This window comes from Danaus plexippus, chromosome 14, assembly GCF_018135715.1.
Source record: "Danaus plexippus chromosome 14, MEX_DaPlex, whole genome shotgun sequence".
NCBI classification, from domain to species: Eukaryota; Metazoa; Arthropoda; class Insecta; order Lepidoptera; family Nymphalidae; genus Danaus; species Danaus plexippus.
In genome coordinates, this window is record NC_083546.1 from 7236363 (window position 1) to 7264359 (window position 27997).

Here is a 27997-nt window from a genome sequence, read left to right on the forward strand (position 1 = left end):
ACAGAAGATTTGATTAAAAATTCTATTCTGATTTGACTTTGATGCAACTCTATTTCATCTGTGAGTTTGACTTTTCATTTTTAAATTTCAAATTCAATGACAAAGACGCATCCATATAGAGCAGTGAAGTGCAGTGTATAGCATAATATTTTTAGATGTAGATTATAAGTGTCATCTGCTTATTTATTTCCAAAATTGTGCACATATCAGGTAAAAATCATGTTTTTCTTAATATGTATAATTAGATTAAAGAAATATTTCTTGTAATATCTAAAACTCGTTTGTAGGTTATAGTAGTGCGATTTAATATGCAGAACAACCCCCAGGAGCTTTCATGGCAGGCGATTCAGGCTATAGTGGGGGTTAAGCTCCCACCTAATGTGTTGCGTTTTGATGATATCGGGTTCCATTTAGTCAACAATTCGGTTTCAAGTGCCGAAGATTGGGATTCAGACGTAGAAATAGTGGAAAATGGCTGGGAATCAGACAATAACGTATCTTCTAAACCCGAAAACTCTGACAATGAAAAGACGTCTCCGGATAGAGAGCAGAGCGCGTCGCCTGTTTTAAGTCTCGTAGAACCCGACAATAACAATTCAGGTAAAGGCCTACTGCATTATACGGATTTTTTAGTGAAAATGGATACCAAAGACATTACTGATAATGAAATGACCGAAAATGATCCAGTGTCCCAGAGTAATGATGACGCAGATAGCTCAAATGGAAATGTAATGTCCATTGAAAACTATTTAGAGGTCACTCTATCAACTGACTCGGAGGCTAGTCATGTATGTAGCCAATGCAACCAAATGTTTCCCAGTGAACAGCTTCTGTCTTCACATCAGTGTAGCGTGAAGCAAATCGAAGAAAAAAAGTATCCTTGTCATGTTTGTGCCGAGAAGTTCACAAGCTACTGGGAACTAAGAAAGCATATAAACAATCACTTCCCCGGAATGCTGGACTCCAAGTCGAGCTTCTGTCATTTGTGCCAAAAAGATTACACTAAGACAGGGTTTATGAATCATTTGAGAAAGCACACCGGTGAACGACCGTTTGTATGTGAGCTCTGCCACAAGGCCTTCTCCCAGTCGAGTTCTTTATCCATACATATGAAGTTCCATCTTAACGTCCGCAAACACGCGTGCACAGTTTGTGAGAAAAAGTTTGTGACCAAGAGTGAACTGTCCCGTCACATGACGGTGCACACGAAACAGAAGTCCTACTACTGTGGAGTGTGCGACAAGGCCTTCACTCGCTCCGACAACATGAAGAAACATGAAAAGACCCACGGATGAAACCCATCAGGGCTCGAAAACCTGTCAAAAGATTCACACACAACAATCATGCGGTCGTTGAATATTCTCTGACCGTTATATAATTCTGCCATCGCCGATTTGTCTGTGAAGCTTTCTATACATAATTTTCGTTTCCAATTCTCTTATTGCCAAAAAGTTTAGTCATATGTTTGTTAAGTCAAATTATGCATTGTTTTATACCAAACGGAGTAATCCACAGTCTAGTTAATAACTTAGTCATTATGGTGTGTTAATGGGAATGTCTTTACACTGGGTGTGCTGTAGATGCTTTTATAAATAAGGTTTTATATATATGCAATTATAAATGCATGTTTGGGATATTTATAGTATACAATGAGCCTTTTCAGGTGCTTTAATGTATTGTCACACATATCTTTATCCAAAGTTGCCTTTTTTAGATATGATAAGGTGATATTTTTCATATGATGTAGGTCATACGCCCAATTACTCTATGATAGCTGTGCTGTATCATTCGTAGTTGATAAAACCTTACGCCTGGTATTCGAGGCCTTTTATACTCTGTCACAAACGAAAAAAAAAATATATAATAATTGTTCCTGCTTCACCTAAGAGCTTTAATAAGTATATATTTTTGTATAACTTTAGCACGAGGTGTTTTGTATCGGGTGTAAAGTATACATTTTGCCAAATTTTTAGATAAGTATTTACATTTTACAAGTGATTCTTATAGAGCTGTTGCAACCAAAGCAATATATTCTAATGTGCCTATCTTAACAGTAAGCCTACGGAAATAATACCAAATATTTTTTTAGATATTAGTGGAATTCATTAGAATATTATTAAATTATAGTCTTACTAAATTATAATTATTGATATATATTTTTTTTTTTATATAACAAGTGTATGTAGAACCCGGTTGAGGCACTTTTAGACGTTTTCCTGTTCCGATGGTCTCAGATTCATTATATTTAAGCCATTTTGAACAACTAGTGTAATTTAGCTTATGTTTAGTCTAATTTAATTTATAATGTATAACATCACAGTGTAACAATTAATAATTTTTTTTTTTAAATGTCTTGCTCTTATTGTGACAAAGTCAAATGTTTTATGTGTCTACCACAGCTGAGTCTTTGAAACATTTTTTAACTTATTCCAAAGATTTAATTGGCTACTAAACCAAAGCTATTTATTATATATATATAAATATATATATATTTTCAATTGTGCCACTTTACTATTTTACTGGTTTTCAATACCATATTAATATATTGACATTTTTTTTTATATATGTTTTAGTATAAGGCAATAATTACATTTAAATATATTTATTCTATTTTTAAATAATAAAAAAATAAAATAAAAAATAACTAGATTTGTAGATGCATGGATCGTTCATATGATTAAGGATCGGTGTCCAGCCAAATGATAATACACAAAAATCTACAAGACTGACAATAATATTCAGAGTAGATATTAAAACTTGCACAAATTTAACTTATATTTATGTAAGCCTTTACCGAGTAGCGCCTTGTTATAAATACTTCATGACAATTAGTTTAAGGAACATTATAAGAAATTATAAATTGTTTTTAAAATATATGTAATAATTGTCGATTTTATTAAAGAGTTGTTTGTTGAGAGCTATGTTTTATTTATTATAATAAAATTGGGAATTTCCCTTTGTTCTAGGTTACGACTAACGCTAGAGATGTCTGCGAGGTTGCGTAATCTTAACCCGTATGAATTACATAAGTATCTAGTAAACGTTTATTGTCTGACCGCTAAGGGGTCCACGGCTATGTTGAGTCGGGACGCTTCCAAAGACAGAACCGACATCGACGTTATAAGGGATAACCACAAATTCCTCTGGGAGGAGGACGATGTCGCCGACACTTGGGAAAAGCAATTGGCTAAGAAATATTACGATAAACTGTTCAAAGAATATTGTATATGTGATCTGAGCATGTACAAGAGGAACAAAGTAAGTTAAGGACGTTTCAGTAGTGTTACAAGCGCTCGGTTTCGACCGTTAGGAATCTGTGCGGAAGGGAATCGGCTGTTAAATAGTAACGGTTGCACACAACGGAGATAATTTATGTGCTTTACTCTCCCCCTGTCGAGGATTTAATGGGGACGTCCCCCTATGAAATTCAATTGCCTTTTTTGCCCTAGAGACCTTCTTTTGTCCGCGACGCGTCGGGGAGAAATACAATAGCCTTAGTGCCTTTTTGTGGGCTAAATATAGCGCAGCGTCCCACGTTGCAAACCAACTGACATCTGCTCCCATTCCATGTTATAACGAGTAACGCACAAACTGATGGCTATATTCTGTTAAAGTTAACCTTCCGCTATAATATAAAACGTACATGTGTTTGTAATTCGTGTTCCTTTTTTATAGATGATATTGAAAAAAAGAAAATATTATTATTAGTAAACAAATATCAGCGTTAATTAGTTGGCTGTTAATTACGAGATTAAAGTTGAGAACATTTATAGTATTATTATTTATATCTGTACTCGGCGATAATACGGATACACGCAGCTAGCTGTATTAGGAATTACTAATTTTAGAAGAGTCCACGAGTGACTTAAATCCTGTATTTTACATTTTAAGGAGCTACTGAGTTTAACATATATTATTTGAGCTACGTTTATGTTTAAAATCGTCTTAGAAATCCGTGATTTGTGTTTAACACGGCAACAGCGACTGTCATTTTGATGATATCTTTATACTTATATTACACATACTTTGTATTTGCTAACCCTAATTTAATTCCTTGTATACTGGCGCTGAGGAGGTATGTACATAGATATAAGCACTGACTGTGATATATTCAATTACACGTAGCGCGAACACAGGGTCCGGGTGATGTATAATTTTTTTCAAATCAGTTTTATCATATTATTTTAAAAATGGAAGGTCAGGGCAACATTCAAAGGACATTTTTTTGGTTGAAATAAAAGAGGCCATAGTTTTTGCATATAAAAGTCTGGATATATGAAATAGTAAATATACTCGTAAATGTTGCATAAAGTATGATTCTCTTATAGCGATTATGTGTTACAAGCAGATCTTGTTTCGAAACATTCCTTTTCTCAAAATCCATCACGCTGCTATGTGAAAACGTTTGTTGTTTTATAAGCAACAAAAAATAATCATAGTAATATATATAATAAGTTTAATAAATTTAAAGGTCGCACTAAGATGGCGCGTCGAAAGTGAAGTAGTGCTAGGCAAGGGCCAGTTTCAGTGTGGGGCGAAAAGATGCAATAATGCCACTGATTTAAAATCGTGGGAAGTAAATTTTGCTTATATAGAAGAAAACGTAAAGAAGAACGCGCTAGTTAAACTACGTGAGTAACGAGTATTGTTAGTAATCGATTAGCGGAAATAGTTCAGTTTGTGTGCTTAGGCACCTAATGTATTTGTTCATACTTATCTAATTAGGTGCAAGGTCATAGGAGTTTTCTGATTGGGAATTAAAGAGTGCAACTGTGATTACACTGTCAGGCTTTGTGTGACGATTTGCTGGTTAAATATTTCCTGACTATTTATATCGTTATTGGGATTCTGAATATTTTGTTTAAATCCTTGCTCGTGTCTTAGCTTTGTATGATTGAAACGACGCGGTCGTTAGTTACAGGCGTTAAGAGATAGATCTGAATTATAATTATCCAAAGTATTACAGAGAGCGTATATTTTGTAATTTCAAAATATATAATTTTTTAATCCAGGCCTGTGTCCAGAGTGCTCGGCCAAATTGAATTATAGATCAAAGAAACGGGAAGTTAAGAGATTGAAACGTCGAAGTAAGAGGAAGAAGAATAGGAATGATTCAGACGAAGATTCAGAAGATAATGACGAGAGGGCGGAGATCGAACCAGAGGTTGGAGAACCTTCGACTTCCCAAGAGACGGAACCCGGCAACGACGAGTCCTTGTGGAAGAAGGGTACGCGTTTATTTTAAATATACAACGAAATTTAATTTTCAAGTGTTTTAAGTAACTTTCTATGTTTTTTTTATAAACTAATCGACTTTAAATTTAGTCTATGATCTTTGACCTTGTGTCCGGTATGAAGACTTGGTGTAAAATATGAGATCCTTATACAGAAAGCAATCGCCTGAATAAGATTACTTAATTACAAAAAAGTTAGATTGAATATTGTAATATAAAAAGCTATGATATGATCAAAAAAATTTTTTTTTAAATAAAAAATAATTTTAAAAATAATATTTTTCAGGAGCCCAAGAAAACGAAGAGAAGACGAGGGAGGAAGAATTCGAAGACTATCTCTCGGAACTGTTGCTATGATGTAACGAAAATAAAACAAAAAATAAATTATATTAACTTTATTACTCGGCTACATCCGCTTGTGATCAGGTAAAAAACGATAAAAAAATCACTACAACAATCACAGTTACTTAAACAATCTGTCGCAGGCTTCCGCGTCTTGTTCTATACTATGCTAGTGCATTAACGACGTCGGGGACGTCTGCGGACAGGACATAACACGGTTACAACGTCTAATTATAATGACATTTGTACAAAAAAAAAACAAATCTCAACAAAAAATATAACATTTATATATAAAATAAGGAGAGTAATCAGTAACAATTATCACGCCGTTCAAGACATCTCCGTCACCGCCAGGTCCGGTTGGATGACATAAAACATTAGCTCGATACGAGGGTAGTCCGGGATTGGCATAACTAGCGAGCAAAACCAGCGACAGACGCTAGCTCACGGCGGCAGAGAAGCGGAAGGTTATAAATATATGCGAGTCACGACTTGGTCGTGTCTCTGCTCCTAGTCACATTAACGTAACGATCTAATGTACCGTATACAGCTCCGTAGGCCTCGTACTAATGTTAATTGACTGCACACAGACTGACGAGAACACAGGCACTGAAATATAAGATACATCATGAGGAACAAAAAACTTTGAATAATAATTGATTCTTTTGAGAAAACTTTATCTCTTTTTTACTTCCACCGTCGTATAGAGACGATGTTCCTTGCTAATGTCCATGTACATCATTCTTGTGACAAATGAAAACATTGACATTAGCAAAGTTTAGACGATTCCAGTGCGAATGAAGTCGTAGCTTTAAAAAAATTGCAATAGTTGGTGTTGTTCGAGGAACAGTTTCGCGTTACTTCCGGCTATCTTACAAAATGGCTGACTCCAGTATTTATAGTTTTCAAATACGTAAATGCTTAAATGTTGCCAGTACAAAATTACGATGGCTCAGTGTGATCAATTATAATCAGTCATGAAAATGATTCTAAGGGTTATAGTATGTTATAATGGGTAGGGCACAGAGGGCGCCACTAGCAGCAGTACGTCAGCGACCTGGTGGTGCCGGTCTACTTGTTCTTGGGGTCGTCGTCGTCCGAGCCGTCGTCGTCGTGCGTGTGGGTCAGACGACGCGGGGTCTCCGGCCGAGTGTGAGGCACTGAGCTAGTCACCTGGAACATTTATAAATATATATATTACTTAATAGAGTTCATCACATTGAAGTTCACAGACAAGTCTAATGAAATTGTTAAATAATTAATTACGTGAATATATTTGTATGTACCTTCACTTCGTTAATATCAGCGACGGTATCGGCCTCCTCTGAAGACAGTTCACTGATGCAGGCCGCGCTAAAAGCTCGCTGGGAACTTGAGTGTCTCGATCTGAAGAAAGGAACAGACAATCTTTTTAGAATTTTCATTTTAATTAATAATTAAATAAATAAAATGTCTTTAAAACAATATTCTCACTTGCACTACGTCTCTCTTTACAATATCTTCTTGATCATTTACAGTAAATACATAGTCAAAACCGCAATCACAAGTTAATTACAATCAAAAGTATATATTATGTGTATTTATTTACACATACACTAAATGTACACGCCCCAGCACACGGACATGTACACAAGACAGACCCAAAAGCTAACGTACACACACGCATCGTAGTGTCCAACACAAACAGGTAAACACGCCATAGTACACACTCAAATATGTACACAGACCACAGCATGTGGAGTCAAACATGTACACACATCACAGTGCACCAAATCAATCATATACACAGACCACAGCATATAGAGTCAAACATGTACACATCAATACACATGTCAGCACCTGTCGATGGTGGGAGTGTCGACTGTGAACCTCTGCTCGTGGGCGACCGTGGACTCGTGGGGCATGAGCATAGCCGGCGCTCGGAACATGTAGCAGAACGGGTAGTACATGAGGTTGAGGAACGACGCCGCGTACAGGTCCGCGTACCTCACCACCTGCGACACGTCAGAAATAGACTGAATACTGTTGCATACAAACTTTTTAATTATTTTGAATTTGGAACACGTATCCCACATCCCGGTATCCCACACATGTTTCCGTGATCGTTACATATATATCATTATAGTGTAGCGCGACGTCTAGTCAATTAGTTTTCTTGAATTTACTGCTACGAGTTTATTTTTGTAGTTTTTATCTGACGTGATACATGCTCCATTATATTGTAATTACAATAATTTGTAATTTAACTCCATTTTGTCACCTTCAAATACGAATGGAGATTATAATAGTTATATGACGACTAGCCTCTATCGGTGGCTTTGCCTGCGTGTACAAAGAATTGGGTTGAAAGAGAACACATCAACCCGCGTACAATCAACGACTTCTACTTTGAGCAAATTTTTTGCTCTAAATTTAAAATAAATAACATACAATGATTTCATCAAAATGACACTAACAAACGTTATTAGTAATAAATGATGTCATTACCTGAGACGAGAAGAAAGTCTGTCTAGATCCCGAGCGGAACAGCGAGCCCAGCATCCCGTACGCGAGATCCATCTTGTGCGTCACATCCCGTATTGATATGCGGAGCTTTGATATATCCGGCTTCTCTTTGGTGCTCGAGTCTAAGTCTCTGTATGAGATGATCGTTGATAATTACGGATGCGCTAACTAATGTCAGTTTAACGAATAAACGTTGGCTTATCATGAATGTTTAATATTAACTAAGCAATACTTGTGTGTCACTTAAGGATTTTTTATTTTATTTCACAACACTTATAAAGTTACTTTTTTGTGAGTCGTATATATTATTAGTAAGAAATAATATAAAGAATGTATTATGCATTCACACAGTGACACGCTTACTTCGAGTTCCAGTACACTAAATACTAAATACGGCTCGTTCATAGTTGTTAACAACCTATAACGTTTTTTATTTAGTAATCAAAACGTGTAGTAAACATACAGTGTTTGTTACAACAAATATACAAAACTAATTTGTTCGTGTTAATTGTACCAAAAAAAAATCATTGATATCATAATGCGAGATATTATGCCTTTTTATTCACATTACTATGTGAAAAAGAAACTTTATTTTTCACGTAGAACACCTCACACCTCAAAACATATATTATTCCATAGAATGTATTGTACGTAACATGACTATAGTACATAGTCATAAAACTATTTCGTTATCCATACAAATCTATCAAACCGCCAAGGCCATCCGGCGATATTTAAAATTAAGACAAAGTCAGATGATGGTGATAAGCACGTACATGTTCGCATTTATAAAACTCCTTATCTCCTACTACGAGCGTCACGTTTGTTTGGCAAAAACTGAATAAGTAGAACACGGGTAATGTTACACTGATCGTATTGCGAACGACACAGGAGTAACGGGATAATGTTCAGTATAATATATAGGTTATTATAATAATAGCGTAATTTATACAGATAATGCAAAAAAATTCAAATTAGATAAGAAAATTGAAAGAATACAATAAAATTTAATTGTTTTGTTGTTTTAGTTACTAAAAATTCGTATATTCTTATGTACGCACGTCAATGGATCGCGTGATGACTGTATATTTACCATCAGTTTGTATGTTCAAACTACATACAGATAGTTTCGAGTTTTTCGTTCATAAATCTTAGTTATTTATAATATCAACGTGTAACTATATACTAAACTGATAGTTTTTAATCTGTCAATTGAAACCCATAGTAAGGAAACATAATCGTAACTCGATAAAATTTCGCACAGAGAAATAATTTTACAATAGTAAGTACTATTCTCCAGACGGTAAACTGCTTTCTTACGTATGAATCCTTTAAGTTTACTAGGATAAAACGGCTTAACAAATATTGATGCAACTTTAATTCGTTTTTTAGAAAGTTTTCGAATACGCTGAAAAAATATCACACGTAGTGCTTACAAAAGTATTTGTTTACAAAAACTTGAATAGTGTAGTAACAAATGACGGGAGCTTGTTTCTTGATAATGATCAAGTATATAAGATTTAACTTTTAAACAGTGATTCTGATGCGACGCGAGCAAACCCGCTATATCTCGAATATGTATTAAAATTTTATATAAAGAAGGTATGCACACAAATAGTCTGTTTATATGAAATCAACATCACACACACTAACATGACTCTGACACACACACGTATAAAAAATAAATGTTAATAAAAGATTCCTCCATGTGTGTGTGTGTGTGTGTGTGTCACTGAATGTCAAACACAATGACAATACTAATATACTTTTGAAGTTCCAATAATTAATTATGGAAGAATAAAAATAGCTATGTTATGACGTATGTAGCACAAAGTAGATTGATTTGTGTACAAAGTAGTCTCATGAACCGTTAAATTTTTAATCTCAGCTATTAAATTCTGATAATTGTTAAGATATTCTTTTTTATAAAAACTTTATCAATAATAACAATGTCTGTGTATCATCACATAATAGTTAAAATAAGAATTGATAAAATAAATACCATATTATCCTATACATGTACTCGTTAGGTCGTATTTGTAGTTGTACACTTGTACAAATATATAACTTTATTACAGTTTCCGTACATGACTACTTCATAAAATTGTACACACTATACATATAATAGTATTCAGCGAAAATGTTCAGATGTAATTGTACACACAAACTTAATGTACACTTGCAACTGTACACGTTAACTTATAACGCACTCACTTGTACATATCGCCCAGCTGGACGTCCAGGTTTTGCAGCTGTGCGAACAAGGTGCACTTGTCGGTCCAGACGTGTAACTCCTGCACCAGCTCGGGCACTATGAGGAATGTCCGCCAGCCTCCTATCTTCTTGGACTTGAGTATGTCACCGAAGATATGGTCGCCGATATACAAAACGTCCTTACCCTTCGCCGATATTAACTCGGTGAAAACATCACACGAACCTAGGACATTGTTTATTAATAAACTTTGATTCTGATGAATTTTACGTTGGTTTACTACCTATTTAGAGCATTTAACTCGGAAATAAAAACGATCATAGTTTTAGGCAATGTACCAAACGACAGCGAGTAAGGGAAAAATGGTCCTATCGGAGTAAAATACCATTCTAAGATCAAGTTTCTTTTTGGATCTTGCTAAAACAAAGTTAAGTGGAAAATAAGTTGCAAATTTTAAGTGGTAGAGCCTAGCTGTGGTCAAGTTACTGAAGCTCAAATAGGGGCTGGCTCGACCGGGGAAGTACCACACTGTCACAGAAGATCAGCGTGAAATAGTCTTTAATGGCTGCGTTTCGTCTGCGAGGGAGACAGCCGGTTGCCCTTTCCCTTTTCCCACCCTTTCCTATCACTTCCCTTTTCTCTCCCTTTCCCACATTTTCCTCCCCCTCTTCCCTAATCAAGGTTTGCAACACATCCGCAAAACTATGTTACGGATATTCATGGGCCACGGTACTACCACTATTAGGTAGGCCGTCTGCTCGGTTTGGCCCATTTAGCAAAAAAAAACAAAATTAAATGTTTAATTCTTATGTACGGACTTGGACATATTTTTGCAACTTGGACGTCTCAAGGGTACGTTTTCCATTAACTTAAATTCATATTTCTCATCTCGTTACTTCACATTCTTTTTTGGACTTTGAATCAGAAAGTATTTTATTGTTTTATTTTAAGACAAACTTCCGAGACTTCATCGTATTTTACGCTGATCTTATAATTCCGAACGCTATATTAAGAATGCAAAAAAATGTAAACAAAATATAAAACGGTTCAATGAACCAGTATGAGCTCTTTATTTTTCTCTCCGCGACGTTAAAATATAACTTCAACTCAATAAATAAAGTAAATATATATATATATATATATATATATATATATAAGGACATGATTTAACAACACCCACACCAAAGAGCCGGTTTAAAGCATTCCAGTACATGTATTGCATAGTTTAAAGATTGAGCAATTATGTTAAACAAAATTACATAACCAGATAATAACATTATTCACAATGCAAATGTACTGAAACTAGTTTTTGTCTGCGACTCCGTCCGATGGGTTTTAAGGTAAACGGATTTTATAAAATAATAGATACGGTATCCGTCGTGTTGTGTTACGAACGCGTTTCTTATTTTGATTACGACTTTTCCTTTTTTTTTTGTTTCAAAAGCGGCAAACGAGCAGACGGTCTACTTGATCGAAGGCAGTTACAGTCGCCCATGGACACATGTAACATAAGGGATGTTGCAGATGCGATGCCGACCTTGATTGTGGGAGAGGGAGAGGAAAGAGCAACCAGCCCCCTCACTCATCGGACGAATCGCAGCCATTAAAGACTACTTCACGCCGATCTTCTGTGACAGGGTGGTACTTCCTCGGCCGAGTCGGCCCGTGTTCGAGCTGTAGTAACTACCACAGCTAGGTTCCCCCACCTATGAAAGCAGTACATGAACTCACCCCCGGAGTATACGAGCCCCTCATGCAGCGGCCCGACATGGTGACCCATCTTAAGCGCTCCAGTGAGCGTGTCCACTTGTCTTAAGGTGGTACCCTCGCCGAAGAACAATGGTTTCTTGGCGTCCACAACTATCCAGTCGAAGTACGTTCTCCAGTTCCTGTGAGGGTCCCCAGGCTGGGAGAAGGAATAGGGCACGCGTTATATTAATGTTAAGGATGCATTCACATGGAGAAACGAATCGAAACCAATCAAAGAAAAAATACTTTGGTCGGATGTACGTGTCAAGAATCAAGAGGATTTAAATAGAATAATGTATATATGTATTATCAAAAATTAATAAGACAGTTCGTTAGAAAAAAAAAACATTGATATCTTTGCAAAATTTAATTCTCATTGTAAATATGATTTAATAAGCCATTTCGCGGCGTCGGTCTAAAAACTTGTGTGAATGATAACTATGTGTAGGTATTTTAACGCCTGCTACATCACCGGATGTACTACGTTATTTATTACATGACATTTTAGCAGAATGATTTCATCTCATCCGCCCGTGATCACGGATGCTGTGGAGTGCAATATGTATATGTATATATATATATAATAAAGAGTGTATCAAAACAAACGGATTATACAACTTTTCATGATTTCATATAATTTCTTTTATTTAAGTAAACTCTTTTATTATTTAAACTACGAATTATGTCTAAATATCTATCTCGTAATCAAAATTCCTAAGTATCAAGTATGACAGGTAGTGATGTGCTGCTGTATGATCAAAAATGTTAATCGTAAATACGGTAATCACTTCCCAATCGGATATAGACGGTTATCTTGTACATCACTAGCGCTAGCGACGTACTACACCAACAAAGTAAGCAGTGAGAGCTTAAATTTTTTCAACCATCAAGCTCATATAACACTAGCGAATATTTATGAATTACTTCCAAACTATCCGTTGTAAGTATTTAAATGAAAACTCGATCGACTTCTTGGTATAATAAAATAGATTAAAGAACGGGAGCGTCTGAACCGAAATACATTGATGTCAGTTTAACGAGTGACATAAAAATAATTTTTATAACATTGAAACATCGTTACGGTTAATAACTTACTAATAAAACACATAAATAAACTCTGAAGATAACTTTAACCAACTCAACACAATATCATCTTTAGTTATTTTACACGATAATACCATAATAGATTAGTTACACGTAGAGACAATATGCAATTGGTATTATAAAGTGTGGATAGTCGGTTAAAAGTAACCAAACATGCAAGGATACATAAAAATATTCCATGCACTCTATCGGCTATCGGCTATTTCAAGGCTGAACATGTTTAGATAAAATCAGAGCAAAAAAATAGAGGACATCACGGAAATACGCAGCAAATTTACAAATACGTTTTAACCATGTTAATTACTTTGTCGTTAACGGACAAAGTGATATGTTAATATAATTCTATATACGTATGGACTACACACGCCATTTTGACTTTGTTTACTTTGTTCTGTCCTTGCTGTGTTCATAAACGAACAAAATGCATATGCCCTAACATATACTGAGCTGCTTCACGATAAACATACAGAAATATTCAAACTAAACAAACTTAGAAACGTATGGATCGATTTGTATGTAAATAAAAAGAACGTATAGGTCTTTAAAAAGACAAGCACTCAGATCTATATATGAGAGGAAGATACACTTACTGTTGATATTTCTTCGTCATATTAAAGATGTTAGTCAAATAAAAGTCGCGTGTATCAACTAGTATCTAATCCATATATATGTATTGTGTGTGTGTGTGTGCGTGTGCGTGTGTGTGTGCGCGTTTGTGCATGTATGCCTGTGCCTGTACGTGTGTGTGTGCGCGTGTGCGTGTGCGTGTGTGCGCGGGTGCGTGTGTCCGCGTGTGTGTGTGTATGAGCGCGCGCGTGTGCGTGTGTGAGTGTGTGTGTATAAGATCCAAGTCACCAACCTTAGCGCCGTGCGGGAAGTCGAACAAGTAGTTCATAATCTTGTCAGTGAAGTTATAGTCGCTGTTGGTGAGTATGAAGAGCTTGGCGCCGCTCTCCCGTATCCTGGAGAGGAACATGGGCAGCCTGTCATCCTTCTTGAGGTACAGCTCCAGATTCTCTGTGGTCTTCTTCTTCAGGTCGCCGTGGATGTGAACGTAGTCGACAGCATTCCTAACGTCTTGGAATATAGACTTGAACGACATAGCCAAGTCACCGCACCTCACACCCGTCTTCTCTCTGTCGTGAACAACAATGAGACCAGATTCTTACAATAAATAACACTCTTATAAAATACCACAGTAAAGACAGATTGGACGCTAACATTTAACGTAGTAACGTATGAGATAGTTCAAATCGTATGTAAACAAAATATATAGACAAAAATAACAAAAAAAATACAGGTTAATTAAAAAAAATTTGTATGTTGAGAATATTTTAAATCCCGTACGATCATTTCTCACTCACCTGGTATACTGGGGTGAGTTCGTGAAAAAGTCGATCAAACAAGCGATCAAGTACGTCTCGGGGAGATTGAACAATGTGTTCAGGACGTACACCCGAGACTCGTCCAATGTTAAGAACTTGTTCGGATACAACTCGTACACCTGAGAACTACACACATTATACAAAACATTAAACATACATATATAAACGATAAAAATAAAGTTAGCAATAATAGTCACTTACTGTTTCAAGAACTCGAAACCGTGAACGCACACTAGTATGTTACCGTACGCGTCGACCTTTAGTAGGTTACCGTATAACGTATCGAACCACAGACCTCTGGAACAATAACACATATAACAGTCAAATATATTCTATATAACTCGATATTATATCTGAAATTATATTAGAAGTCACTTTAAAGTCACTCGGATTTCGACTTCTAAATTTCAATGGTAATTCATAGTATATATATATATATATATATATATATATATATATGTAATATCATAAATCTATATTCCATGTATATATCTATAATCCAATTTAATACTAATTAATCTAAATCCTTATCAGCTGCGATCGCCTGATAGCGGGTTCGTAAACGCAATGTCAAGTTATAATTTTATCGAAAGAATTTTTGAAACGAATTTCTTCGAGGACATGACGGAGACTTATTTTATTAATGAATATAATTTATTTATGTTAAGTTTTAATTCAGTTTTTTTAAAATTTAATTCCTATCTTAATAGTAATGGCAGTATTAATTCTTTTGATCAATAAAAAGGCGTAATTTTTAATGAATTTTAAAGAGATATTTTTTTTTAATATTCTGGGTCTGGCTTCTGTGGAATATTCAGATACCTACTTCTATATTCATATATATAATAAGGTATGATGATATGAAGTAATCAATTAATCATAGTCAAGTTTCGATAGTCATATTATTATATAGTCCTATATTATATACATTTGTATGAACACATGTATATAATACAGGACAGGCGAACTCACCTGACAGGAAAAGACGGATCGTACTCAAAGTCGAGTATCTCCTTGGGGTAGCCTTTGTGGACGAGCCTCTCCTTGGTCAGGTTGAAACCCAGGTTCTCGTACTGAGGCGACTTGTACTCTACAACCATACATCGTTTACGTACACGTGTACAAACTACACACGATCCTGAGCGAGTGAGATCTCATCTCATCTCATTTATAATATAATGTCAGCTTTTCTGGGACTAAAATTCAAATTCAATGCATCTTTGTGTATTACTATTACTTATTTACTATAAGTTATTGTTTACTATAAGTCATTGTCCGACGGGACAGTTTGAATTTATATATCGATAAATAAAATGGAAAAACTTTCAAACTTTCGGTATATGACTAACTATGGTAACTGAATGATAACCTCTTGTATCACACTACATACGCGGCGTTAACAGTTTTTCATTCATAAATCTTTTCGCGTTATAACACTGACGTATATTGAATGAGAAACGGAAAACGCTTCGTATGTAGTGACGATCTAAACTTGTACTAAGGTGACAGATACTGTAATAGAGAATAATATAGATAATACAGAATATATAACAAATAAATTGAAATAAAATACGTTTTACCTTATTAAAAATAAAAATAAGAGTATTTCTAATATATATAACATATTATATAGCAGAATAGCACAAAGTGGTTAGTTATAAAAAAAAAAGTGTGGTATCCCAAGCTACCAGCTGTACTCACCAGCCAGGGTATAGTCCATGTCAAAACCGTAGAACTTGACATTCTCTAAATGCAACGATCTGTTTACGAATATTCTGTAACAATACAGATAAACATAAACTGGAAGGAACAAAAAAAAACGAAGAAACACAAAGTTATCCTCTAAAACACTCATTACAAAGAAATTATATTATAAGTTTAATTATTTAAAAAAAAAAAACATTTCAATTAAAGCAACTTTGATGTCAAAATTAATATAAATATATTTTAAATACATTACATCTACTCATAAAAAATTTCCGTTTCAAAAAGTTTCCGTATTCACAATTTGTTCCGTGGGAATTTTACTCTACATTTTAGCACAAATACTATAAACGTGTCAATACACACTATATGCGATATGTATATATAAGTCAAGATATTATCATTATATAACATTTTATTAAACATCAGTAACCATGGCAACGGGGACGTATTAAAATTATAAGAATATACAAACATAGGAATAAAATATACAGAGAGTTTCAAAGTTATTACATAACATTATTATGTATAAAAAAAAAACAAGTTTTCCTTAACTAGAAAGAGAATGGCATTGAAATCGTAACGCCAAATAATAATTTGATTAAAACAATTTCTAGTTGAACACACAGATAATAAAATACGTCACGATAAAGCAAGGGTTATCTATATACAGCCAATCTAAATATATAGCGATAAATCCCACAGTCAACATATCCACACAATAATGTGGTAGTTCTGACAAACAAATGTTATTTATTCATGTTATATTGAAGTCAATATTATCTTTATTTAACTTATTATGCTCATTGTAATAAAAACGTTTTGCTGATAGCTTGTGTACCGATCGATTGATTTTTAGAATATTCCTTTGCCCGAGTTACGAAAATTATATCAAAAAGTATTCTCGAAGGCATATAAAATCTCACATTATTCTCGTTAAAATTGTTTACGAGTTACAAATTTGACCTCACATTTACCTATATTAAATGCATATTTTCACATTACACCTAAAATCATATTAATCTTATAATATCAAACGTATGGCGTAAGATGCCTTGTAAAACGCGTCATGTCATAATTATATGTGAACTACTTTTAATACGAGTGACAGTAACGTAATCAAATATGGCGGAATCTTATTTCAACCAATTTAATAGTAATACATATTCAGTGACCCAGCACGATAGCACACCACCGGATAGATCAAACTGAAAGTATTCAGTCACTTAGTTTGTTTATGTTAAAACGTTCTAGTGACCTCACTCAACTACCTACGTTGATACTATAGTTGAATATTTTTGGAGAAATAATTATTATTAGGTAATGGGACGATTCAAACGTTACTACTAAAATCCCTTAACGCGATTCGTATTTAGTTAATTGGAATCGAAATACTTCGTACTTTAATTAAAATCTTACGTATTTTCAATATCTTTAATGGGAAAGGTTAAAGATTTTGTCATATCTGGCTTTTTCAAACGGCTATTATGTAATTACAGAGAGAAAAACAATAAAATTATCACAAAAGTTGAATGAAATAAATAAAAAAATAAATATATTAAAATTTAAAAAAAAGCCCACTCATTATCATTTAAGTATTATACTGGCGGTTGAGCCACTTAATTAAATCATCATCACATTGGACAAGTGCTGACACTCTTAAATGGCTGGACTGATAATAATCAAACATACCCCAGAACCACAGCAAGGAAGCTGACTTTCGTTTTAAAAAAGCCGCATTGATATCGATCGATCCGTTTGAGAGCTACGATACAACATACATACACACAGCAACGGAGACAACATAGACGTCAAAGTTAAATAATAATAATAATAGATTTCTTCATCATCCATACAATGCATCCAGCTTCCGACCAGCACCGAAAGACCTTATTACTGACATAAGAACAGTGGGCAAGTTCATCCGACTCCCTAACCATCACTCAGCACTAGTGTTGTATATTAAAAACATATCGATATAAAATTTACTTATAGCAAAAACGAAAATAAAACTTTCATACATATTTTAATTCAAAAATTCAAATTTAACAAAATCGAGATTATCATCGATACGAGCATTACCCGTGCCTAGGGGTTGCGTTGTTTATGACAATGTTTTGTTTTGATTATTTTAATTCGACCTTAATTTTTACTAATCACATACAACATTCTGCTTCCTTGATCCGCTTTCACTGTATCGGTAAGTTAAACGAACTCTAACTATTTAGTATTCACGTAAAATGATTTGATTTTTGAACCACTTTATTTTTACACCAGTATGTCTCGAGAGACTGGACTCCCCAAGGAAAGCGGAAACGTGGCCGCCTTAAGCAGACCTGGCGGCGGACGATCATAGCAGAGGCCAAAAACATCAGAAAGACTTGAAGCGACATGAAAGTTGAAGCTCAAGACCGAACGGGATTGCGGCGTATTGTGGACGCCCTCTGCCCCATCTAGGCGACATAGGACTAAGAAGCGAAGAGATGTCTCAATACGAGAGATCGGGAAAAATTTAAAAACACTGCTTTTTGTTTACTTAAAGCTTTAGTTATACGAATTTTGAACATGAAAAAACGCGTAATAATATCCGAAAACCTTAGTTTCATTCATAAAAAATATGGTTTAATTGTAAATATGTTACAAAAAGTATATAAATATAACAGGATTTACCTTCTTCCTAATGGATCGTGTCATTGAAAAGGATTAAAAAAAAACAATTAGAAATTAAACTTTTTTCTTCTCGTACGAGTATGTTTATTACAAATGATTCAATACCTTTATAGGAAAATTATATTAATACATTTCCATATAAAAATCATTGGTATAAACATCGATGAAAATAAATTAAATCATATAACAAAATTAAATATATTCTAATAGATTAAATTCAAAAATTATAAAGGTTTCGTGATTTCCTCAAATGGCATTAAAAATTACACAAACAAATTTACAACCGAAAAGGTTTTAAATATTATTAATATATAACCTTTTTTGTTTACTACATTATTAATGTTCTTTTTTTTTAACTCGCCAACCAATCATTGTTATAAAAACAATAGGTATTATGTACTATTTGTATGAATTACTCAGGAGAATACTATTTCAACCTTGAAAAACAAACTATAACAACTGCTTTGACTATCACAAACGTCGTCTGCAAACACAAAGTTCTTAACAGAGAAATCTTAAAAAAAAAAAATTAAAAAAATGAATATCAATTTAATAATATATTTTTCATAAAAGGAACATTTTAAAAGAAAGAACATTTTATTGATATAATATGCATATTATATCCGACACGTCTAAACATACCAAACTCGTTTCCCGTTCAAAAATCTGTCATCTGACCTACATAGTGACAACTCTTGCATCATAATTATACAGAATTATTATACTACTGTAAGTTTGTACTAAAATATTTTTTTTATATTTAATGTAACAGAAGCTATAACAACAATTTCCTTTCAATTAAATTCAGCGGGATGTACTCTAAATACTCTGTTTAAAACTAGTTCGATATATGTTGGTAAATAAAAAGATATGTTTTTGAATTTTTTTTTTTTTGACAGTTTGTTACAATACCAACCTTTTTAAGGTATTATCTGTGCAAATTGTGTAAGTTATTAATTTGTGTGTGTGTGTCTGTGCAGATAGAATGCGTCACAGATATTTATATGAAGTTAAAACTGGAAAGAATATATTTTTTAATAATAAAGCAATGTCAGAATTTAGTCCCACTATTACTATTATGCTTGGTGCTGTGGATGGGTGTGGTCGTTTGTCACTGTTTCATACGAAACTACTAAACTAATTTTGATGAAATTTAAAAATAACACTATAACAAATAGTACTGCAATAGAATACAAATAATTTTCACCTAGGTTCCGTGTGTTTACCATTGGAGGGATTCATTAAAATTACATTTTGTATGAAGTCATGTGGCAGACAATAGATGGTGCTACCGGGCGCTTACAACAGCTCATTAGTCACCCAAAAATTCAAATTCCACGTATTAAAAAAATTATAATCAATATTATATACAGACTAAAGAATGTTAATAATTTTAAAGTACATATTTTTTTATCGTCCAAATAAACAAATATTTGTTAGGCCAAATGTTCGCGCACCACACGATCACGACATCGGACACAGCGTAAGTCATGCTCAATGTACAAAACACTCGCAGCACCTTGAACGGAATCACTAATTTTAAACTATAAGTAATTATCTTTGTCATTGGTATCGTAAGCAGGTGCCGGATTGGTGCATTGGCGCCGGTCATGTTATATATATATATATATATTAATATAATGATATCTAAGAATTTCATTTAAATTAAACTAATATTTTTCGGATTACTGCGAGTATTTTATTAGATATACATCTCATCTGCCCGTGATAACGGTTGCTGCAAAGTAACCGAAACGTCGGGACTCGGGTATGTAGTTTTTTTTTAATAATAAAATACGCGTAGTAATCAGAAAAATATTAGTTTCTCTTAAATATATAAATATGTTGGAATGTAAGTATGTTTGTTCGTCATTCACGCATAAACTTAATATATCACGAAACTATCCAGTAATTAAAATTCGAAACCAGAATAAAACATACGATCTTGGCATAACACTTATATTTTGCATCAATTACCCAGTTTCCTCCAATCCCATATAAAAAATCTAAGCAAAGTCGTCGGCATAAACTAGTATAAAATATATATTCAATAATAACTGGATCCTAACCTAACCTAACCTTGATATAGCAACGGTTACTTTCAGTTTAAAACCCAGAGACAATAAACCCTGCTTATACTATATGTTGATAACATATGTCTATAACTTAATAATGCTGTACGCTGACTAACACTTCCAGTTAGCGTTATCAAAGACTAGTTAACTTTCACAGGAAGTAACCGTTCAATGATAAGTGGATACGTTTCGATCTATTCTTTATAAAGCATTGTCGTGCACAAACTTGAAACTAGCATATGCTTACACACATACTAGATTTGCATATGCACGTTTATATCCTTTAAACCTTAGCTATATTTTTTTTTTATTAGAAAAATATATCGATATCAACTAAACATTGTAATCATATCTAAGATTTTCGCGTGTACTCGTTTAAATGAAAGTAAGATTTTCGAAAAGGAATCGAAACGTCGGGATTACGTATTTAAAAATCATAAAAAAAACCCGAAGTATCCGAAAACCTTAGCTCCATTTGAAATAAACATTGTTTTTAAAGCCAATATACATTTATATATAAGACCTATTTTGTAACTCACTCGTTAGGCGCGGCTGTATATCTGTCGCCTTTGCCATAAGATGAACCGTTTATTATCACGTTAGAGTCCAAGTCCCTTCCATTCGCCATGGCTTCTAGCCTCATGGCTTATATTAATAATAATAAAAAAAAAGTTCCGAAACACAATAACCACTTGTATAGCTATAACCAACAATGTCAATGCGATATCTGACGATTCAATACGAACCCGAAAATGCGTCGAGTTGTTTCTGTTAGCGATGTAAAATTTTTAAGGACTTTAAATAAAAATTACGTTTTTATATTATTAAGAATTGACAAAAAATCTTTGTAGGTATAATATATTTGCTATTCACATACAAATGTCACGTTTAAAAGCATAGATAGTTTTTTTTTAACATAACATACTGTTTTAATAAATTGTCTATATGAAAAGTATGTCAAAATTTTTGTTCACGTTAGTACAGTGTTTATTAAATATCCTCAAACCGAGCGGATGTTGTCCGTCCGTCGAGTCAGCGAGAGCAAGTCGATTTAAAATATTTATTATACATATGACATACAACATTAACATATAACAACGTACTATACATTAATGCAAGCATGCAGGAAAATATATAAAAAAAAAACACGCGTGTTATTTCCCTCGCCACTCGTATATACAAATATAATAAATATACGAGAAAAATGTATCACAAAACGGTAACATATTAATATAAAGAAAAAACAAAATATTCAAAATACATTACGAAATAGAGAATAAAAATTTCAAAACTAAATGAAATCTCACACGTATTTCGACACGAGTCGTTCACGGTACATGTAGTATGTGCAAACTAACAGAAAACATATATCCTTAGAGAATCGTCAGAGATATCGTTGACGCTGTGATGACACAAACAAACTCACACCGTTACAAACTTAGATTTGAACCGACAAAAAAACCAAACGCTTTTGTTCAAACAAAAATTAACAGATCGCGAATTCTTTTATCAATTACGATTTTAACGTACGCTGTGTTACCGTGGACGGGTTAACGTCGACTGACGAGTGACGTGTACGGTGTAACAACAAGGTGTACCAGCTCCCCCTCCCCCCACCACCCACCACTACCAGACAACAGCTGATTCATTACATACCACAAATATAAAGACAATTAAAACACAAAACATTGACTTGTACAAACAAAGAGTATCTTATATTGAATATGTCATATATATGTATAATTTTGGATAACATAGTACGTAGATTAAATCGTTTTTTATAATCTATTTGCGTTAACTGCGTCATCACCGCCTACCCCTGGTGATGAATAGTTTGCACTAATAATTTCAATATCACATATTCGGGATATACATTTGATAAAAAACAGTATAACATACATATAGGTCATTTATAATTATGGATGAGTATTTAATTCTATGCTATATAAATGTAACAGATAATAAATAATCTTTAGTAACAGATTAAGAAATAAACGAATTTAATCTGTTTATTTTTTTACTCTGAAATATTAAGCTGTGACGTATCAATTTTGAATTGCTTCAAGGTCACGCAGATTGAAACTGATACAAAGGCAAATCCTTAACCGTTTCAGAACGTTTGATAGTTTACTCTGTTCGAAATCAGTTACGAACTAAACTGACAAAATGTTAAAAATCACATTGTGAATTTTTAATACGACAACCAAAAAGGTTGAATTAGTTTTATAGTCTGTAACATTTGTCACAAAACAATTGTTTATTCAATGTACGTGTACCAGAATACGTTCCCGTTGTTTAGTTAATTACTTTGTCCAAGTCATATAATACATATCTGTTATCTTACCAAACGTTTTCATTGTCACGCTTCATACAGAGCGTTACTAGTTTTTAACCGACTTCAAAGAAAGTGGTTCTCAATTCGTTTGTAATTTTTCATTCATTCATATATCCTCACGTGTTGTAGTATGAACTGAGATCTTCGTGTCAAAAATTGTAAACGCTGCGTGATTAGTGTGACAGTGAAAACGTTTGGTAGGTATTGTTTGTTTGTTTATTATTAGAGTAGGTATTTGTTTGATCAACAATGATAGCTTGGGGGTTCAATCGGAGATTTTATTCCATTATAATAATAAGTAATTATATACCTATGTATAAAATGAAAGGATCACAGAACTTCGTAATAAATGCCTACAATTCTTTACTGAGCCTCATTTTCACTAAACAATTGAATTACTTAACTGTGACTCTTTCAATGTGTCATATATTTTTGGTAATATTGCTTTACAAGTCACATTTTTATCCAAAAAATAAATATCAAAATGAGGCGTCCTTTTCTCAGACCATTATTTGGAAGACGCGTTCATTCTTTCATAAATAATAAGTTTATTTTCAACCAAATATAAATAAATATATATATAAAACTTTCATTTGGCACATTAAAACTCTCCGTTTTAAAACCTGCATCCATTATGCGGGCCTTTCGAAATATCGATCGAACCAGCACAATACCCAGTCATTAAAATGTGTTCCGTGTTGTAGAAGATTTTATACACGACTTGTGTAGTGTGATAACTTTACTTCTTAAATTATTACGAGTACTAGGTTTTCATAATATTTGTACAGTTCATAAACAGACTAAAAGAAATTTAAAAATTAAAACATTATGGTTAAGGTTAACGATTTAAACATATACTAAGCACACGGTTTATACTGGTTACGACTGTTTACGTATTACTTACAACTGTTCTATTTATTATTAACAACTGTTTAAGTCATAATCTATTACCTACAACTTCATAATTTTGCATCATCAACAACTATTTTATGCATTATGTATTACCTACAACTGTTTAATTCAATTCCCCACAACTGTTTAATTCATCGTAAGTTTTAGGAGTTTTATTTGATAATTTCCATTCATTTTAAAACACTGGTTGCTTCTACGAACCGGTTTTAGTACGAACGTTACTAATTGGAAGAAATCTTTAAACTCGCCGGCACATAAAAACAGCACGTGCCGTTAAACATGATTGCCAATTATCTATGGCAATTATAAAAGACGACGTCACCGTATGTGCTTAAAACGATGACGTCATCATCCAATAAAATAACGCATTTTAGGTATCCGCTGATATTATAATAAAAATCCAATCTAATTGTTTTGCAGAACTTTTAAAAAACCCTTGGAATATAATCTCGTAATATCCATGTAATTATTAAACGATTTCCTTATTCTGGGAAATTTCTGTGTGTCTATGAAAACCGCAACATAGGTGTCTCGTAATAATATATATATATATATATATATATGTCACGATATGTATGGTATATACATATATTTAAAGTTGTTCTTATAAAACCTATTTGTGTATTGGAGGTACTAAAGATAAAGTTTTAATAACGTTTGATATTATTCGATAAAAATTTTAATTTCATTTTAAATTATAGATTAAATTAAACGTATTGAAGTTACAGCTCACTAATACAAGAACTCGAGAAAAAATAAAAAAATATGGTAGATTTGATTTGATTAATATTTTTGGAATTTTAGCATAAAATAACTTATATTTTAAGTTTTGATTTAAACTAAATGATCGCTGATGAGAACATACGTGAATCATTATCATAAGTCTTTGTCATCACACTGCACACGAAGCGTTTCCGAATTCTGATGATTTATTATTAAAAACTATTAACGCTCCGTATGTTGCGATGTAAACGCGTGGTAAGCACAACGTTATGAACTATAAGCATTAACGTAAACGATACATATAAAATTCTAGAATTTAATTTGTTTGTATTTTATTCCCAGTCTTTTGTTTCGTCACGTCCTTATCGATTCTTCCACATTATCATCTCCCTCGTCTTCGTTCGAGGTCAAAACTGTACTGTTTATATAAGAAGGAATTTTTTTAAAGTAAATACAATAGCGGTCAAAGGCCATTATTAAAAAAAATTAAAACATATTCAAATAAAAAAAAATATACTAAACTAGTTTTGTCAGCTGATTATTCTATTGATAATCTGTATGAAGATTATTGGAATTCTTTTGATATAGAGAACATTATACACATTAGACTTGCATGCATTCACACACGCACGCGCACGCACTAACGCACACACATTTACCCACGCACGCATACGTAACGACGCACGCGTGCCTACTAATGCAAGTAACATGTTAATTTATTAATTTCAACTTATTTTTTATGTTCCTCTTTTATATCTATTATTATCTTTAGACCTAAAAAAAATTAAAATACAAAACCATTATCACTGAAATTAAAAAAAAATCAACAGCTTTAAAAAAAAAACATCTCTTCGTTTGAGCTATTGACTTATAAAACAAAATGGCGTATTTGTCAACGTCATACATAAAAAAAGCATTAATTCGTTTATAAAATTAGAAATATATTAAATTATAAAAGTTGTACAGAAAGATGATGGAAGACAGGAAATTCGATTTAATTTACGAACAAAACTAGATTATTTTATTCCAATCAGAGCTATTGGGAGGACAATTCTGTTATGATGACGTCACAAATCTATTTTATATCATACCTATGCTGGATGTCCCTCTTGTCGAGCCAGGTGCTGTGCAAGGTCGCGATGGTCTCCGCGAAGCTGTCTAGCTCATCATTTCTCTCTCGGAGCGGTTTATTGACACCCGAATGCGTCTTATCCGGTATTTCGACAGCGCTCTCATCAGAGAGGAACGTTATAACAGGCTTATTTCTATTCAAGCTGTTAGATCTAGCCCTGATCTCCTGGGGTGTTATCGATGGTGAGAGCGGATATGCTATTTCGAACGCGTCCGGCATTTCAACGAGTTTATTACGTGTGTAGTACTCACGATCAACTCACTGACTGACACCGAACTCAAACCTTATCCACATTGATAACATTTTGACGGGTCACAGTTCAATCTGATGTAATTATTTTTTTTTTTTGTTGTTGTACCAACGAACAAACATACGTCTTATAAACTAATGTTATGTAATGGAAATATTATATTAATGTAGGAAAATTCGGTTAAGTCATTAGAATATTACTAATGGACCCAGCACCCGCAAGTGAATCCATTGAATGCTAAGAGGTTTCGGCTCTAATTATGCTTCATATTATGCTACTATTATAGTATTTGATAGATTCTAGATTAACAATAACTTAAAACATACCTAATTCATTAAAACTATTTAAAATATTTGTGATAACATTTTAAGAGCTAGGAAGGTTTCAATATATGCGCAAATTAGATTTTTTAAAACCGTCTTTGACAGTATTCAACAGAACAAATACTAAATTACAAGTGAATTTAGTTATGAGAGGCTAGCCGTCTCAAACATATAGTCAGAAATAGAAATAGGAAATAAAAATATATATATATATTTGTTTTTTTTTTCTAAAATGCAAACTTTTTATTACAATTATACTTCTTTGTGCATATATATATATATACATACATACATACATTTGTAAAGAATACAAAAAAATCTATAAAACTAAATATTCTCCTTATAATGTTAATAGAATAATATTATGTTTTTTAAATTAATTATTTTGCTCTATTAAAAATTATATCAGCATTTAGTCCCATCCATCTAATATATTGAATTTTATATTTTTACACTAGAAACATAACACATATCATTATAATATCATAAAAATGTTTTTTAATAATTTTGATTGTAACAAATTTTTATAAATACAATCTAAAAGTAAATGCACATGATAACACACACACCAAAGTGTTATTGAGATTAGAAACGGTAATAATGTTTAAATAACAGTAAGAAACTCCGACAAGAAATTATTTATCACATGTGATATCAATGTATAAGTTGCAGACGCAAAGACGAAATCTTTATGTAGTTAACTAGTTAGAAATGCTTTAAGATAATTTAAATGTAACAAAAGAATTTTATTTCATAATTATTGTTACCTGTGTTCAGCTCTGCGGTAATACTTCTTCGTGATTGCTTGGTCTTGTGTCCGCAGACACTCTTTATTGATGCACCCATCCATACTATCTCTTACCGTAGCTATGTAACGCAAACTTGAAGTGTAGTTTGGTATCAAAAGTGAAGTTACAAATTGAAAATTTCGCTGATATCTCAGAACACAACACCTTAACATACACCTCGCTGTAACTCAACTGTAACAAAAATAGAATTATTTTTATAAGTATTTAACTATACCTGAATCTATCCTATCGGTATTATTATGCTGAAAATTATATTCCGATATAATAACACTGTTTTTAAGATAACACAGATAGATATTTAAGAAAATAAATATTACTTACATATAAACTTAACAAATAAACAAAGATATGCACCGATATTCAATATCGGTTTTAAAATAACAGCGATTTAAATATGCGAGTTTAAAATATTCACTGTTTCGTTAAAAAACATATACGAATATTAAAATTTAATACACCATGAAAATCTAAGGTTTTTTGTTAAAACCTCACTGCTTTTTTCACCACAAGTCCGAACTCACTAGAATGTACAA

General features: G+C 33.1%; 2 protein-coding genes across 9 annotated transcripts; one reads left to right on the plus strand and one right to left on the minus strand.

The window, feature by feature from the left end:
* Positions 1 to 58: 58 nt before the first annotated feature.
* On the plus strand, positions 59 to 5623 carry LOC116769582 (protein FRA10AC1 homolog). 2 transcript variants are annotated; one of them, XM_032660722.2, is made up of 5 exons: positions 77 to 210; positions 2967 to 3258; positions 4472 to 4631; positions 5013 to 5228; positions 5521 to 5623. In XM_032660722.2, exons 2-5 carry the CDS (start codon positions 2986 to 2988, stop codon positions 5589 to 5591), a joined length of 720 nt encoding a protein of 239 aa, XP_032516613.2. In that variant the 5' UTR covers positions 77 to 210; positions 2967 to 2985; the 3' UTR covers positions 5592 to 5623. The 2 variants fall into 2 exon arrangements, with proteins under 2 accessions (XP_032516611.1, XP_032516613.2); XM_032660720.2 differs by lacking the exons at positions 2967 to 3258; positions 4472 to 4631; positions 5013 to 5228; positions 5521 to 5623 and adding an exon at positions 288 to 2915 and having other exon boundaries at positions 59 to 210.
* Positions 5615 to 27997, minus strand: LOC116769764 (cytosolic purine 5'-nucleotidase). Of its 7 annotated transcripts, none has more exons than XM_061522455.1 (14): positions 27786 to 27997; positions 27423 to 27635; positions 16233 to 16306; positions 15504 to 15621; positions 14733 to 14828; positions 14511 to 14657; positions 14006 to 14282; positions 12025 to 12199; positions 10296 to 10518; positions 8064 to 8211; positions 7416 to 7570; positions 6863 to 6962; positions 6634 to 6749; positions 5615 to 6185 (listed from the first exon to the last, which is right to left on the minus strand). In XM_061522455.1, the coding sequence occupies exons 2-13, from the start codon at positions 27614 to 27616 to the stop codon at positions 6648 to 6650; spliced, it is 1809 nt and encodes a 602-aa protein (XP_061378439.1). In that variant the 5' UTR covers positions 27617 to 27635; positions 27786 to 27997; the 3' UTR covers positions 5615 to 6185; positions 6634 to 6647. The 7 variants fall into 7 exon arrangements, with proteins under 7 accessions (XP_061378439.1, XP_061378441.1, XP_061378442.1 ...); XM_061522457.1 differs by lacking the exons at positions 27423 to 27635; positions 27786 to 27997 and adding exons at positions 21520 to 21680; positions 22511 to 22561; XM_061522458.1 differs by lacking the exons at positions 27423 to 27635; positions 27786 to 27997 and adding exons at positions 21520 to 21680; positions 22339 to 22489.